General features: G+C 44.4%; 1 protein-coding gene across 1 annotated transcript in view; it reads right to left on the bottom strand.

Moving 5' to 3' along the window:
- The window catches only part of LOC149455640 (cytochrome P450 2C5-like), a 51464-nt gene extending 34967 nt beyond the window's left edge, over positions 1 to 16497 (bottom strand). Inside the window, exons 1-2 of the mRNA XM_089686030.1 lie at positions 16367 to 16497; positions 1319 to 1515 (exon numbers count right to left, since the gene is read on the bottom strand). Coding sequence (XP_089542156.1) covers positions 1319 to 1501 — 183 coding nt within the window. The 5' untranslated portion in view covers positions 1502 to 1515; positions 16367 to 16497. The remainder of the gene's footprint in view (positions 1 to 1318; positions 1516 to 16366) is intronic.
- Between the last annotated feature and the right edge of the window lie 1558 nt (positions 16498 to 18055).

The following is an 18055-nucleotide window of genomic DNA, read 5'->3' as shown; positions in this document are numbered from 1 at the left end:
CTCCACTGAATAGGCGTCCCCAGCGCACGGAGTCTAAGTCCCAGGGTGCTTGTTCACCAGGGCCCCTGATGGTGGGGATGGACTTGGAGCCCCCTGAGACCAGGTCGTGGCTACTGGGTGTGTCCGTCAGTGGTAGTGGTATGCGCCAAGGGTTCCCACGGGGAAGAGTCTGATATGAGGAGGTCAGCGGACCCCACTGCACGGGATGGATGGATGAGCAAGGTCAGACGGGCCGGGTCGGTAACGGAGAGGACGGCAAGGTACAAGGCAGCGGGCATAGAATGGTCGGGTCACACGCCAGGTCAGCAACAGCAGGTCAAATCCAATAGGGGGCATTCAGGAGAGAGGTCAGGCAAAGCAAGGGTCTGGGCAGGAGAAATACAGCAAGGTCAGGTACAATCCGGGTCAGCAACTTACAATACACAGGTTCGCAGATACAGGATACAGGTAAGACCAGAAGGCACTGAATGACAGCTCAGGGTCGTTTAAATATCCCGCCCTGCGCTGCCATTGGTGCCCAGCGGGCGGCCGCGACTTCTACTGCGCATGCGCGAACTCGAACGCCGCGGCCGGCCCGGACCTAGTGCTCGAGTCCCTGCACAGGGCGGCACACTGCGCCTGCGCCGGGACCATCGCGGTGGGGATCGAGGGGATCCCTGACAGCAGTACTTTTCCTGAAATGCCTCAAACTTGAAAGTACTGAATTAGGGCCACTAGATGTAGCTTACGATCATATCAAATATTCTACTTAGAAAATATGCAGGGAAAATTTGTCACAGCTGGGAAAATTCGTGTGGCATTGGTCCAGCATCATCAATTTTTGTTTTAATATACAGACCCCTTAAATTTTTAATTTTTTATTTGCTTTCTCTTTTAGTGCATGTATGTATCTGTGTATATGTGTATATGCATGTGTATATATGTATGTATATGCGTTTATAAAAATGACAAAAGATTGCACTTTAAATAACCCCCTCCAACTCCTCGTCCTATAACAAGTAGAGGAGGTGGAGCTTTGCTCCCAAGGCATTTAGCCCTGGTTATTTACTGCTTGACCTTCATACAGGCTGGTCATTAGCTCTGAGGAAAGCAATTCGTCCCCGAAACACGTCAGCCATTTGACCGCACTGACAGTGAGGACACCTTGCCTGCCATTGTGGCCATCATCATTTTTCTATGATTTTTAGATACATGCTTCGTTTGTGAGTATGTTTTTATTATTTTTTACTCTTTACAATAAACCTTGGATAATGCACTAGGTGTGTGCGCCACCTGTTTTCTCTTTATCCTTAGACCTCAAAGAGAAGTAATATATTACCTCTATAAATGATTTATAAGGTTTCTTTAGGTCAATTAGGTGTATACTTCCAATGAGGGGTAAAGGTCTGGGTCCTGGAAGGAGGTGTTTGCTTTTCTGCTGCTTCTGGTTGTTGTAAACTTTGGCCATGAAAAGGATGATGATGAAGGAGACAAGAATCATCACAGGGTCCACGGAAAACATGACTTCAGCAATAACTGGAGTAAAAAAAAACAAATGAAACATTATATTTGGTGCTGCAAGGAAGGTGTGTTATTCTCACTGTTGCTAGTTTTTTCCTGGATAAAAAACTTGGAAGAAATAAACCCCACCCATGAGTAACCCAAGTCTCTCCAATAAATGCCATGAGTTCATACAGAAACATGGAAATACTGGCACGTATGATCAATGCTACTCAGCATTCGGCCCATTCTCAAAACAGCTGATTATTTTACACAGAACAAATGCACATGCAGTTTTACTGCAGGAATGGCAATGAACATTTTTATTAAAAATACACCCTAGGGATGGGTCCAACTGCCCTGGGTCCAATTTGCACAGGGTTCGGCAAACTTCAAAGATGTTTGTATGCTGAACTTGAACCTTACTGAAAGCAATGGGAGCTGAAATTGTCCAATAAAAATGCATATCTTCTGGGCTAATAGGCAAGGGGGTGTAAAAATAGAATTGGTTGTGGGCGCTAACTTAGGGAACATGTACCAATGCAAAAAAAGAAAAGTAAAACAATGTAATTCACCAGGGGCTGTGGTTTAAATGCTTAAAGTGGAACATTACAAATGTCCAAATCCTTTAAATAACAAACCTGGGGGTGTCCTAATCCTGTCTGTGAACAGGCACATCTCTGTGATGTACAGAAAGACATTTACAAAGGAAAAAAGTGTTTTAAATTGTTGAATAGCATCTCCAACTACAACATTATGCAAATTGCCAAACAAAGGAAGTGGTTTACATGCTTACCTGTTAATGTGGAGCTTTTTATATGGTGCCGCATATATAGACATACAGTATACATAGTATGCAAGTCTGTAATCCAGATCTTCCAGTGGGAAGACATGCTGCCCTTCTACACGAGCATAAACCTCCTAGAATTAAGTTTACAGCTATTGATCGAGTTCATATACCACAGACAAAAGGCGATTGGAATAAAACTCTTTTGCAATTAGAAAAGAAATGGATATTTAAACTAAAAGCGACATGTCCCCTGGGGTTGAATGATATCATTACTTTTAAACCCTTCTTGGAAGAGTTTGTATCAGGAAAAACTGATTAATTTTTTCCTTCCTTTCTTCCCTTTCTTTTTTTTTTGATAGGTATGACAAAATAGCATACATATGATGTAATGATGTATGTAATCTAATGCTTTATTCTCTTTTGTATAAGAAAAATTGGCTAAAATACCCCCTTTGTTGTTCAAGCATGGATTATGCTGTAAGTAATGTATGTATTTTAATACTTTGCTGATATAGCTGTGAAAAATACTGTTATACTTGTCCTTTGTGGTCAGTTTTGAGGTGGAGGGAGTTGTGCAGTGGGATTCCTCCCTGGTCCTAAATTTTTCAGTGTCCCCTTGTTGCGGATGTAGGGGAGCTTCCAGTGCAGGATGTCTCCCTTATTTGCATCCGCCGCACAACGCTGTGCTGGGCGTAGCACATGTCTGCACCATTGATTGTCCCCTGCTGGCAGCCCATTGCACTGGTGCGGTGGCTATGCTGTTACACAGTGTGATGGCGTCATCATGTCAATAGAGGTCCCCCTCTAGGAGGATGGGTGTGGCTTGCACCATGTGTATGTGCGTGTGTGATGTTAGTGAGCTTCACATTCGTGGTGCTGTCCACGAGAACGCCAAGGGAGCCATTGGTGTGGGTTAGGGAATGATTGGCGGTCTCACCCACAACTGTTATTTATCTATCGGGCCCTACATAAATCCTTTAGAACAGCACAATTCTCTGTTTTTGTATGCTGCTGAAGCACTTTGACATGTATTCTTCAAGGTGTCTCATGGTAAGCCAAAATATCCATACCCATCATGATGTATTCATGTTATTTATCCTATATATAGACATGAGACCTTATGAAATTTTTGGGTACACCAATCTTCTACCTAGGAGTCTCTCTTCTTTGAGATTTTTTGAGATCATTGAACAAACAACAAAGATAATTAATTTAGTCCTTTTGGTGTTCTTTGTGGCTCGTTTGTGACAATATCATTGAAATTTAAGATGATACTAGTATTCTGCTATTTTTTCATCTGTAATGTTACAGATTGTGCTGTGGATGCATGCAGCCGGTTGCTCCTGGCCTACACTAGGGCTCTTAGGGGGCCCCAAGAGTCTGGGTAGGGACATGGGTACCTCTGGGCAATTCACTCATACAGGGAAAATGGTCTCCACATGTTGATTGTAAGTTGTCTTAATACTATTGTTGTTGGGTTTGTTCATTGCACTTTATTTTATGTTATGTAGTTTACATTGTCATTACCCGCATGTATATATTTTTCTATCTAGATATGCAGGTATCTCCCCAACTTTCCCTGATGAAGACTTGTCTGTAGTCGAAATGCATTGGCAATTATGTACTGGAGACATATCTATGACACTGTATACTATATTTTATTCTTTGGAATCTCACTCTTGTATACATGTGAGGAGATAGCCATTGGGCATTGCAACATGCATGTTACTTTTGGATGATATGCTGTGCAAATTACTGTTATAACGAGCATTAGAGTGTAATTGTATTACAACGAGTTGCACACAATATTCTAATTGTGATTTGAGACCAATATTTTTCGACTTTTAACGAAGGATTTTTTATATGGGAATCTAGTAAAACTTGATTATAAGGAATTTGGATGATTTATATTAACTGTATACTTTAATTTGTGGCTGCTGAAAACTCCCAGGGGAAACATGTTTTTTTGTTCTGTAACAATAACATTTAATTGCCACCTTTTAAAAAAAAAACACACTTAGGGTCTGCTATGTATTTTGGGAAACCTTTGAGGTCTCTGTGTGCAGTGTTATTTCTTTGTAAATGTCACTTTTGCTGTAGCACATCCTACAGCAAGAATGAAAAAAAAAGGGTTGTATCCCAACAAAATTACATACCAGACCCTATGGATCTTAAAGGGGAACCTCACACAAAATATGTGAGATTCCCCAGAAAATCCAAACCAGTTGGGGATTCTTGTGCAAATACCCTTTTCAAGATATGCTAGACCACACCAGGAAATGGTACACCCTCTTCCTGAGCCTTACCAGGCCACATGCCTTCAACATGGAGGGGTACCTTGCCAGGGGAGACACTCCCTGGCTAAGCACCTTTTTCCCATGTTTATGAGCCCAGTGATTGTGGAGGTCCAGTGATTGTGGAGGTCTGTGGGAAGGGGGATTATCCAAATATGTAACCCCCTTTAAATATAAAGGGGGATCTCAGATATCTAACCCCAGACCATGTGATTGAGTAAGAAGTACCCAAATGTTTGACAAGCCCTTTATTAAAAAAATAAACATTACGAAAAATTACCTACATTGTAAATTCATTGTCAATCATGATGCCCATCAACTTGCTATGGCTGATCCCAACAGTACTATTAGCTGATTATAGTTTACTGAGCTGTCATCAGCTATATGATTGAAGGGGTGGGGATAGTGGTGACATCTTCCCAGATCCCCACTTACAGGTGAAACTCGAAAAATTAGAATATCGTGCAAAAGTTCATTTATTTCAGTAATGCAACTTAAAAGGTGAAACTAACATATGAGATAGACTCATTACATGCAAAGCAAGATAGTTCAAGCCATGATTTGTCATAATTGTGATGATTATGGCTAGAGATGAGCGAATCGAACATGACGAAGTGGAATTCGTTCCGAAGATTTGGAAAAATTCTATTCGCGACGAACCTGAAGATTAGCAAACTTCGGATGCACGAATCGAATTTTCCCAAAAATGGCGGCGACATGTGTGGCGACGGAGAAAATGGACAGAGAAGATGGGGCGGGGATCTTTGGGAAGGCGCGCAGACAAGGCGCGCTGACCCATAATGCATTCATGACATGTGATCGCATTAGCCAATCAGCAGCCAGCACTGTGTAATGGTGGAGCTATAAATCGCGGCCATCTTAGAATTCTCCATTAGCCTCCGGTCATTCAAGAGAGACAGACCTGTGTGTATTAAGGGACAGAGTTAGGGCCACAGAGACTTTAGGGCCACAGAATCGTTACTCAGGGACACAGAATCGTTACTCAGGGACACAGAATCGTTACTCAGGGACACAGAATCGTTACTCAGGGACACAGAATCGTTACTCTGGGACACAGAATCGTTACTCAGGGACACAGAATCGTTACTCAGGGACACAGAATCGTTACTCTGGGACACAGAATCGTTACTCAGGGACACAGAATCGTTACTCAGGGACACAGAATCGTTACTTAGGGCCACAGCTATCAAAGAATCGAAAATTTAAAGTGACATACACCCTTTTTTTTTTTGGTGGCTGTCGTGCACAGTTGGTGCTGCAGTTTGCCGATTGTGCAAAATAAACTGACTTTCTGCTTCACAACCACTATTGTACGTTCAAAGAGTTAAATCCATTTACACGCAGGCTGGCGGTAATATTTTTTGGGTGATTAGTGCATTCCAGTGACACAAATGTACAGTTTCCAGCCAATGGTAAGCTGCAATTGACCGATTGTGTACAATAAACTGACTTTCTGCTTCACAACCACTATTGTACGTTCAAAGAGTTAGATCCATTTACACGCCGGGTGGCGGTAATATTTTTTGGGTGATTAGTGCATTCCAGTGACCTAAACGTACAGTTTCCAGCCAACGGCAAGCTGCAATTGACCGATTGTGCTAAATAAACGGACATTCTTCTTCACAACCACTATTGTACGTTCAAAGAGTTAAATCCATTTACACGCCGGCTGGCGGTAATATTTTTTGGGTGATTAGTGCATTCCAGTGACAGAAACGTACAGTTTCCAGCCAACGGCAAGCTGCAATTGACCGATTGTGTACAATAAACTGACTTTCTGCTTCACAACCACTATTGTACGTTCAAAGAGTTAAATCCATTTACACGCCGGCTGGCGGTAATATTTTTTGGGTGATTAGTGCATTCCAGTGACCTAAACGTACAGTTTCCAGCCAACGGCAAGCTGCAATTGACCGATTGTGCTAAATAAACTGACTTTCTGCTTCACAACCACTATTGTACGTTCAAAGAGTTAAATCCATATACACGCTGGGTGGCGGTAATATTTTTTGGGTGATTAGTGCATTCCAGTGACATAAACGTACAGTTTACAGCCAACGACAAGCTGCAATTGACCGATTGTGTACAATAAACTGACTTTCTGCTTCACAATCACTATTGTACATTCAAAGAGTTAAATCCATTTACACGCCGGCTGGCGGTAATATTTTTTGGGTGATTAGTGCATTCCAGTGACATAAACGTACAGTTTACAGCCAACGACAAGCTGCAATTGACCGATTGTGTACAATAAACTGACTTTCTGCTTCACAATCACTATTGTACATTCAAAGAGTTAAATCCATTTACACGCCGGCTGGCGGTAATATTTTTTGGGTGATTAGTGCATTCCAGTGACCTAAACGTACAGTTTCCAGCCAACGGCAAGCTGCAATTGACCGATTGTGTACAATAAACTGACTTTCTGCTTCACAACCACTATTGTACGTTCAAAGAGTTAAATCCATATACACGCCGGGTGGCGGTAATATTTTTTGGGTGATTAGTGCATTCCAGTGACATAAACGTACAGTTTACAGCCAACGGCAAGCTGCAATTGACCGATTGTGCTAAATAAACTGACTTTCTGCTTCACAACCACTATTGTACGTTCAAAGAGTTAAATCCGGTTTTATTTTTGGGGTGCTTATTGAATTAAAGAGTATGTCAGACAACACGCAGAGGAGTGGCAGAGGAGGCAATGTTTCAGGAGCGAGCAGACGTGGCAGCAGAGGAAGGGGTCGAGGCAGCACTAGTCGCAGCCAGAGGCCAGTGCTCCCGGTGTCATCCAGCGGTCGTGACTCCACCGACAACCCTGCCGTCATCGATTGGTTGACTCGGTCGTCTTCCTCTTCCCAGGTCACCTCTGACACCTACAGCCAATGGTCTATGGGTACGTCAGACACAACCGTTAGTTGGCATGGCCCGGGAGCAAGCCCACTGAAATCACGTGTCCTCTACCTGCCCCTGTCCTTTGGTGTTCCCTCACCAAGCGAAGTATCGCATGCTGTGGGCTCAGCCCCACTGTACAGTGAGGAAGAGCTAACAGAGGGCGGTCAGGAACGGGGGGAGACATCCGCCTCTTCAGCAGCCAGGCGAAGAAGTACTGGCGAGGAGAGTGGCTCGGTAGCCGGTCTAGAGACAGGTCTGTCTCCTGACCCACACGCAGCCGAGGGGGCTAGTAGTGACGCGGAGACCCTAATTGATGATGATGAGGCTGATCGCACTTGGCAGCCTCGTCGTCATCAGGCTATTGCTTCCGCATCATCAGGAGAAGAGGGTGCCAGCTTGCCAGCGAGCAAAACAGTCGGTGGGTTGCCCAGGAGGCAGCAGGGTCGCAGCAGTGTCAGTGGAGCCAAACGGCCACGGAGTAGAGCACCAGCTCCACTGCAGCCTACCACCACGGCCAGTAGTGGTGCCGGTGTGCACGAAGGAAGTAGCAGTCAGCCAGTGAGGAGTAGCGGGGGCAAAGTTTCCTACTCGGCGGTGTGGCAATTTTTCGTCAAGCCGCCCGAGGAAGTAAACGTAGCCGTATGTCGACTATGTGGCCAGAAAGTCAAGCGTGGCCAGGAGGCCATTGTTGGGACTACAGCGTTGCGTCAGCATATGCAGCGTCGCCATTCGGTGGCCTGGGAAAACCGTGATAAAGATACGGCGGTTCTGCCTGCCCCAGCCCCCGCTCCATCACCCGCTCCGTTACTTGCTCCGTCACCCGACGTCAATCGCCCTCTATCAGCCAGTCAAGGCTCCAACACCTCTGCTGAGGGGAGTTGTCGCTCGTTGGCATCTTCCGCTCGTTCAGATGCTCCTTCTCCTGCTACTCCTCTTCACGGATTCCGTCAGCAGTCTTTCTTGGAATCCGTTTCCAAGAGACAACAGTTTGCGAGCACGCACCCGACGGTGCAGAAGCTGAACGTCCTCCTGTCCAAGTTGCTGGTGCTGCAGTCCCTCCCTTTCCAAGTGGTGGACTCAGCACCTTTCCGAGAAATGATGGCTTGTGCCGAGCCGCGGTGGAGAGTGCCAAGCCGGCATTTCTTCGCCAAAAAGGCAGTGCCAGCCCTGCATTCACATGTAGAAGAGATGGTGGGCCAGTCTTTGAGCATGTCGGTCTCTGCCAAAGTGCACGGCAGTGCCGACGTGTGGAGCTGTAACTACGGTCAGGGACAGTACATGTCATTTACGGCCCACTGGGTGAACGTGGTGCCGGCACAGCCGCACCAGCAACTTGGACAGGTCACGCCGCTTTTGCCTCCACGTTTGCATGTCCTTGGTCCAGCAAAGATGTCCGCCTCTACCACCTCTTCTTCCGCCGTGTCCTCAGCCGCCACCCCCGTGCCAAGTCCCATTACCCGACCGGCATATCACATGTGCAGGGCGCAACGGTGTCACGCTGTGCTGCACCTGGTATGCCTTGGCGAACGTAGTCACACAGGGGAGGAACTTCTGAGTGTAATGAACAGAGAAATCTCCGCACAAACTGAAAATCGGAACCATGTTGACCGACAACGGAAAGAACATGGTGTCTGCTCTGCGTCAAGGAAGGTTGTGCCATGCGCCATGCATGGCTCACGTGTTCAATCTGGTTGTCAAGCGGTTCCTAAAATCCACCATCCCACTGCAAGACATCCTTAAAATGTCACGTAAACTTTGCATGCATTTCAGCCATTCCTACACTGCAAAGCACACACTCCTTGAGCTGCAGCGGCAGAACGGAATTCCACAGCATCGCCTGATCTGCGACGTTGCAACAAGGTGGAATTCAACCCTACATATGTTAGACCGCCTTTACGAACAGCGAAAGGCCATCACCGATTTCCTGATGTTACAAGCGGATAAAGGTACTCCCCTGTGTAACTTAGATGTCAGCCATTGGCAGCTCATGCGTGACACCTGCCGCTTGCTCAGGCCCTTTGAGGAGGCCACGCTATTCGTGAGTCGGCAGGACTATGGGATGAACGACGTCATTCCTCTGTTGCACGTCCTGGAACAAATGCTGTTAACAATGGCTGGTCAGGGTGCGGTAGACGTGGCGCACAGATCTCAACGCCACATGACCCCTGTGGGGGCAGGACAGGAAGAAGAGGAGGAGGTAGAGGAGGACATTGGTGCTCAGGAATTATTGAGTGAAATGGGTGGTTTTTCCACTCAGCGGACAGGAGTGGAGGAGCATCTGGTAGAGGAGGAGGAGGAGACAGAGGACCCAGATGCACCGTGGCAGTATGCTGTGGAGATGGAGGCAGGGAGTCCCTCGCATTCCTTGGCACAAATGGCCCATAGCATGCTCGGTTGCTTGCGTAGCGACAGCCGAATAATAACCATCAGACAGAGGGATAACTTTTGGCTGTCCACCTTGTTGGACCCTCGCTACCGTTCAAAAATGGTGGCCTTTTTCACACCTGCTGAGAGGGAGGCCAAAATAAAGTACTATAAAAACCACCTATGTAGTCAGTTGGTCTCTGCCTTTCTGCGCCAACGTCCATCCTCAGACACTGTGGGCCCTGTGCGCTCGCGTTCCGCTGCCATGGCAGCAGGGGAGGGGTGGTAGGAGCAGTGGCAGCTCCACCAGCAGCGGCTGCCTCAGTCTGCAGTCGATGATGAGTAGCTTTCTTCACCAGCGCAGTGAGGAAACTACTAATCAGCCGCAGCAGCAGCAGCATCAGGTGGACCTGGAGCAGGACCTCAAACAACAGGCTTGGGCCTACTTGGACAGCACCCTGTCAACCGAGGTAGACAATCCCCTTGACTACTGGGCAACGAAACTTGACCTTTGGCCCCAACTAGCTGAATTTGCCCTTGAAAGGCTGTCATGCCCGGCCAGTAGCGTGGCATCTGAGCGCGTGTTTAGTGCGGCAGGAGGTATTGTAACTGCGGAGTTATATTTAGTAATAACCTAGCCGTTCAAGCCGCTCACTGAACACCTCGGGAATTGCTTTGTATATCTGTCGCCTTAGGGGCCGCTGTCTGGCGAGATAATTTTTTGTCACTGTGTAGACATCTATTTATAGGCCGATGTTTGGCCACAAAAATATATTTAGTAATAACCTAGCCGTTCAGGCCGCTCCCTGAACACCTCGGGAATTGCTTTGTATATCTGTCGCCTTAGAGGCCGCTGTCTGAACAGCTCATGAATTGCTTTCTATATGTGTCGCCTTTGAGGCCGCTGGTTGGACAGCTGATGAATTGATTTGTATATATGTACTTATTGTCCGCTGTCCGGACAGCTCATGAATTACATTTTGTATATAGCCTTCCAAACCACTCTCAGAATAAGTCATGATATTCATGCTGTGTATAGCCTTACAGGCCAATGGTCAATCAAGTCATGATTGTTATAGTGTGTATAGCCTTATAGGCCGCTGTCTTTACAACTTTATAATTCCATGCAGTATATAGCCCTATCGGCCACTTTCTGGCATCCAGTTGCTGTAGCCCCCATCACCACACTGTGCCACGGGCCCCTGTACCGCCTTCTCATACTGCTGCCAGATCCATCCTCTGCCATGTGCGTCTTTGTCGTCTGCTCACGCTGCTGGGTTCCAGTTTTAAACCTAGGCCTGTGTATGGCTTCCGAATACTGCTGCCTCCACCGCCACCCTGTGCCATGTGCCTCTGTCGTCTGCTCACGCTGCTGACGGCTTCCGCTTTTTAACCTAGGCCTGTGTATGGCTTCCGAATACTGCTGCCTCCACCGCCACCCTGCGCCATGTGCCTCTGTCGTCTGCTCACGCTGCTGACGGCTTCCGCTTTTTAAACTAGTCCTGTGTATGTCTTCCGAATACTGCTGCCTCCACCGCCACCCTGCGCCATGTGCCACTTTCGGGTCTCCTCACACTGCTGCCAGGTCCATACTGATTCATGGCCCCCTGTACCGGCTCCTCATGAACGTGGTTCAGCGGGTTTGCATCACTTAACGGCAAATCGTTGACAAACGCTGGGACGTTCAGTGTTGTGCGCATTAAGCCAGACACCAAAGGGCAGCACAGACCTGTTATTACTCGCTCAAGCATGGCTCAACAAAACCAGTCTCTACCACAAATTGGACCCAGACCTGCCCAGGGTCTCGTAAGTAGATTGCACGGAGGAGTAGAGTTCGTTATTGGAATTAACTGTGAGGGACTTTTAAACCTAGGCCTGTGTATGGCCTTCAATTGAAGCTGCTTCTGCTCCGCCACTCTGCCATTGGACTCTTGATAGTCGTCTCCCCACGCTGCTGCTGGGGGGACTTTTTAACATAGGCCTCTGTATGGCCTTCAATTTTAGCTGCTTACGCTCCGCCACTCTGCCATGGGCCCCTGTACCGCCTCCTCATGCTGCTGCCAGGCCCGTAATCTGCCATGGGCCCCCGTACCGACTCCTCATGCTGCTGCCAGGCCCTTAATCTGTCATGGGCCCCTGTACCGCCTCCTCATGCTGCTGCCAGGTCCAGAGTGTGTCATGGGTCCCTGTACGGCCTCCCATTGCTGCTGTCTCCATCGCCACACTCTGCCATGTGCCACTTTCAGGTCTCCTCACACTGCTGGTGGGTTCCATTTTGTCATAGGGTGCTGTATGGCCTCCCATTGCTGCTGCCTCCACCGCCACACTGTGGCTCCACACTCTGGTTTTGGCCCCGTTACTGCCCAAATGAGTGAAGTGTGCGGTGATTCTAAGATCGACGGCACTCATCTGCATGTCATACTGACTGACAGTATTATTTCTCTTCCCCAGCAGACTCCAAGGGCATTTAAATTAAAGGTACAGTGTTCTGCACTAATATAAAGGCTCTCTGAAGCCTAGAAACACCCTTTTTATAAGTTAAATTCGCAGCAAATATATTCGGCTCGAAGCAAATTTATTCGGCGAATTCGGCGAATCAGCCGAACCGAATTTTTGAATAATTCGCTCATCTCTAATTATGGCTTACAGCTCATGAAAACCCTAAATCCACAATCTTAGAAAATGAGAATATTACATGCAATCAATAAAACAAGGATTGTACATAGAACAATATCTGACCTATGAAAAGTATAAGCATGCATATGTACTCAGTACTTGGTTTGGGCCCCTTTTGCAGCAATTACTGCCTCAATGCGGTGTGGCATGGAAGCTATCAGCCTGTGGCACTGCTGAGGTGTTATGGAAGACCAGGATGCTTCAATAGTGGCCTTCAGCTCTTCTGCATTGTTCGGTCTCATGTCTCTCATCTTTTTTTTTCTTGGCAATGCCCCATAGATTGTCTATGGGGTTCAGGTCAGGCAAGTTTGCTGGCCAATCAAGCACAGTAATCCCACGGTCATTGAACCAGGTTTTGGTGCTTTTGGCAGTGTGGGCAGGTGCCAAGTCCTGCTGGAAAATGAAGTCAGCATCCCCATAAAGCTCGTCTGTAGAAGGAAGCATGAAGTGCTCCAAAATCTCCTGGTAGACGGCACAGTGGGCCAACACCAGCAGATGACATGGCTCCCCAAATCAACACAGACTGTGGAAACTTCACACTGGACTTCAAGCATCTTTCAGTATGCACCGCACCCCAGGCAACAGCAGAAATTCTCTCTGCAATAATTTTTATACACAGTCCCTCCATTTTCAGGGGCTCAAATATAATTGGACAAATGAATATAATCATAAATAAAATGTTCATTTTTAATATTTTGTTGAGAATCCTTTACTGGCAATGACTGCCTGAAGTCTGGAACCCATGGACATTACCAAAGACTGGGTCTTTGGTAATGTCCATGGTACTGTACTTTCTAGTTAGTATTATAGCACAGTGATGGTGATTTATTGGTTCTGTTTACCTCACTTTGTGCTTGTACATACCAGGTCTCATGTTATGTATTTTAAAGGGAAAGGATTGCCATGCATTGAAACAGTACATATCTATCAGTCAGATATGACTACTAGAAAAATACAATATCTAGTTCAGCAATCTACTGTCTCAGCAATCCTTTATCAAGCTGCTTTCAAAACTTGTCTGGAAAACTGATATGAATTTCACAATCTGTAAATAAAATACTACTGCAAACAAACCAATTACATCAAAACATCATTTTACACATATATTTCAATAAGAACACGAGGTGGTATCAAAATGTTTTGAGACTAGATTTGTTTTTACAGTGCATCATTGGGACAGGAAAATAGGGAAAGTCTCCCCAATGGAAAAACAAGCAGCATTAAAACCCTGAAGAAGAAAAAAAAATAAGTTGTCTGGGGTTTGCTTTAAAGTAAATCTAATGGCCTACTCCCTCTACTAACTCCTTACCTACTTTTTATCCATATACAAGGTAGTATCAAAAAGTTTCAAGACTAGTTTTATAACGCACCAACAGATGGCAGCACAATGCTGCATGCACAGTAAGAGGGAGCACTGACCTTCATAAGTCAGTGTGCCAAAAGACATTGTCAAAAGACATCAAAACATCATTTTACACATATATTTCAATAAGAACACGAGGTGGTATCAAAATGTTTTGAGACTAGATTTGTTTTTACAGTGCATCATTGGGACAGGAAAATAGGGAAAGTCTCCCCAATGGAAAAACAAGCAGCATTAAAACCCTGAAGAAGAAAAAAAAATAAGTTGTCTGGGGTTTGCTTTAAAGTAAATCTAATGGCCTACTCCCTCTACTAACTCCTTACCTACTTTTTATCCATATACAAGGTAGTATCAAAAAGTTTCAAGACTAGTTTTATAACGCACCAACAGATGGCAGCACAATGCTGCATGCACAGTAAGAGGGAGCACTGACCTTCATAAGTCAGTGTGCCAAAAGACATTGTCCTGTGTGCATTGGGGGCTGTGCAACTGGTACTATTCTGACCATTTGCTTTACCATGTCTACAATTTCATCATGGACAGCAAGTTAGAACAAAAAACAAATGTGAAATTCTGCGTGAAACCCGTACACTCAAATTTCAGCACTGGTAATGATCCTCAACATGAAGGATGGGGCTGTTCCATCTGCCCCTGGGTCAGAAGCCTGGGGACAGGGGCGAACTGACAACTCATGGGGCCCCCGGGCAATAGGGGATCATGGGGCCCCTGTGTCCTTGCCCAAACTCAAAAAAAGCCTATGAAAAAGGTTCCATGGGCATCTCATGGGGTCCCCTACTGACCCCGGGCCCTTGGGCAGTGCCCGAGTTTCCAAATGGTCAGTCCGCCCCTGCCTGGGGATGAACTCGACAGTAACACGGCACATGTTCAAATCACTCGTGAGGATTGCCTGGACCGTTCCATATGACACACCGACAGTGGCAGCAATGTTGTGGATTGTTCTATGATGATCATCATGCACAAGTTGCCAAATGGTTTCAGCATTTTCAGGGGTTGAGTTCATTGAAGGTCTTCCTGATGTTCTTCCGCTCTTGAAGTGTGCGTGCCACTCAAAACACCTCAAACAACTCATTGCAGCATCGCTGCCGAATCATATCAAACATCTCTGTGGCAGATTTGCCCAGTTTTAAGCATTATTTCATGTTTGCTCTTTGTTATAACTTTCTGTCCATGATGAAATAGCAGATGTGGTAACGCACATGGCCAGAAAAGCACCAGTTGCTTAGCTCCCAATGTATACAGGACAATGTCTTTTGGCACACTAAAATATGAAGGTAGGTGCTTGCTGTGACTGTGCATGCAGCTTTGTGCTGCCATTTGTTGGTGTATTTACAAAAGTCTCAAAACTTTTTTATACCACCTTGTAATTTAATTGAGGTGTACTTACCCTTTAAAAAATACACTTTAAAGGGAAAGCACAGTGGTTTTGTACATAAACTGTTTCTTCAATAGGATCAGAACTAGAACACACAAGGTTTAAAAATATTTGTCCTAGTAAGGTTAATTTGAACCATTAAAGTGGTTGTAAACCTCAGACATGAAATATGAACAAAGCAAACCCCTCTATAGTGTGTACTTCAGCTCCCTACCCTGTTTTTATGAACTCTCTGACAAGCTTTATAAATTCAACACTTTGAATGGATGTAGAGAAGAGAATAATTCAGATAAGCAGATACAACTTATGTAGGAGGATTTGTTCCATTTCTGTATCACCCGAGGTCAGTCACTACACTGGGTATACAATTGTGCTCAAAAGTTGCATACTCTGACAGAAATCATTAAATTTTGGCATTGATATTGAAAATATGACTGATCATGCCAAAAAACTGTCTTTTATGTAAGGATAGTGATCATATGACGTAATTTATTATCACATAGTTTTGTGGCTCCTTTTTAAATCATAATCAGAATGATAACAGAAATCATCCAAATGCCCTGATCAAAAGTTTACATCTCCTGGAATGTTTAGTCTTGGTATAGACACACAAGTTGACATACACGGGTTAAAGTGGCAATTAAAGGTTAATTTCCAACATCTGTGGCTTTTTAAATTGCAGTTCGTGTCTGTGTATAAATATTCTATACGTTTATTAGTTCTCATGTGGATGTACTGAGCAGGCTAGATAATGAGCCATGGGAAGCAGAAAATAACTCTCAAAAGACCTGCGTAACAAGGTAATGGAACTTTATAAAAATGGAAAAGGATATAAAAATCATATGCATTTCTTATTTTTTTACTTAAGGTAAACTTAGCCTTTAATTCATGTCAAAAATGCTGATTTGAACTGACTATATCTTTTTATATCTGTGAACTGTTTTACACTGTGTCCTAAATTACTGTTTTTGCTATGAGTCATAAGAATAAAAGAACTTACAAATAAATTTAACAAATTCCATTCTAGTTGTGCAGGTATACACTGTGCAATGTGCAAATTTTCACTGAATAAAATTAGTTCAGCAGCTACTTACTTTGAACGGTGTCAGTATTGTGATCTTCTCTGTTGGTGTCACAGTGAGTTATCTCTTTTATACAAATCTGGTTGAATGCCCAGTAAACTGCGATCTGTCCAGACTGGTTGTTATTTGTCTTAAATAGCACAACAGTCACAATGTTTCTCTACCCTCTGACACAAAGAACAAAGTCAAACATGTTCTGCTTTGCAGTGCAGTGTGCTCACTAGGGGGATATATAGAGAAATTAAAGAGTAATTTCACTGAGCATATACAGTATGTAGTTTTATTGAGTTTATTTTAGTTTTATCTTAAAGTGTTAGCTTTATTAAACATTTGTAAACCTTGCCATGCATTACAATTGAAAGCTGAACTATGCGGTGTCCTGCAGCCCCCTTCAGCCATTTTGATTGGCCAGGCTGAGAAGATGTCACGCATGTGCAGAGTTCATTTATCTAGTAGTAGTGCGAAAAAGCTGATAAGAATACTTTAATGCAGAAGAGACACATTGGGGTTGATTTTATAAAAACTGAAGGGTGCAAAATCTGGTGCAGCTCTGCATAGAAACCAATTAGCATCCAGTTTTTTTCTTTATAGCTTAATTGAACAAGCTGAAGCTGATTGGCCAGCACAGCTGCACCAAATTTCACACGCTCCGATTTTAGTAAATCAGCCCCATTATGTTTCTTATATATTAAAAAACAAATTTTTACTTTTTTTTTAGTAATGTTCACTTTAGTTGTTGCCCCAAGGAAAAAAGAACAAAAAATGCCCTACAAAATGTATACTATTGTTAACACTCATAGTAAACTGGAAACACCCAAAAGTGGAACCTTTTGCATCTAGGGAGATAAAGTATTATTTTGATTGTTATTTACATTTGGCTAACCGTATTTTTGTAGAAACACCCAATGTTGCATAATAAAATACAAACATAACCCCTTTCCCCACCGCATTCACAAAATTTATTAAAAACAGATGTACCTTTCATTGTTACCCCAAGGAAAAAAAGAACAAGAAATGCCTGTATAAAAAAAATGCATTGGAAAATGTACTGTATACTATTGTTAATGCACAGTAAACTGGAAACACCCAATGTTGTACATTAAAATACAAACATAACCCCTTTCCCCACAACATTCATTAAAAATAGACGGATCTGTTTTAAAAACAGAAGTACCCCACTAAATCCAGACCTAAAATTGTAAGAGTTGGCTGCTATCACTGACAACTAGCACAACAAGAATACATTGTAGGATATAACTGGTTGCCGATCTGAGTGGGAGTCTGGAAGGTGAACTATGCGGGTACTGGGCCAATTCAGCTGATGGGGGTTCAGAGGTTATAGATGGCTGCTGGAGGAGATGGAGGGATACATTGGAAGGAGTTTCAGCCAGCTCATCATCACCGCACTACTTGTTTATTCTAAAGAAAATTAGAGCACTTTAAATCCCATGTTATGTGTGTACTGAAGTGGACACAAAAGCCACATTTTCACGCACAAATCACAAAAACATTATCCTTGCTGTTCAACATCATCCTGATTTTATAGCAAAGCTAGGAGAGATTTACCATCCCGTGTTCCTGTGGTTGGTACACTTTCATATATAAGAGACAGTGGAAATGTTTTAATATATTCAGTATCTCATGTAGACTATCCAATGTATGAGTTATAAGCCCTCATTTTGCAAGTCCCCACTTACCCCA

This window comes from Staurois parvus, unplaced genomic scaffold, assembly GCF_062004578.1.
Source record: "Staurois parvus isolate SC_StPar_1 unplaced genomic scaffold, SC_StPar_1.0 ptg000390l, whole genome shotgun sequence".
Lineage (NCBI taxonomy): Eukaryota > Metazoa > Chordata > Amphibia > Anura > Ranidae > Staurois > Staurois parvus.
Note: the sequence above shows the minus strand (reverse complement) of the source record. Positions and strands in the feature narration are given on the sequence as shown.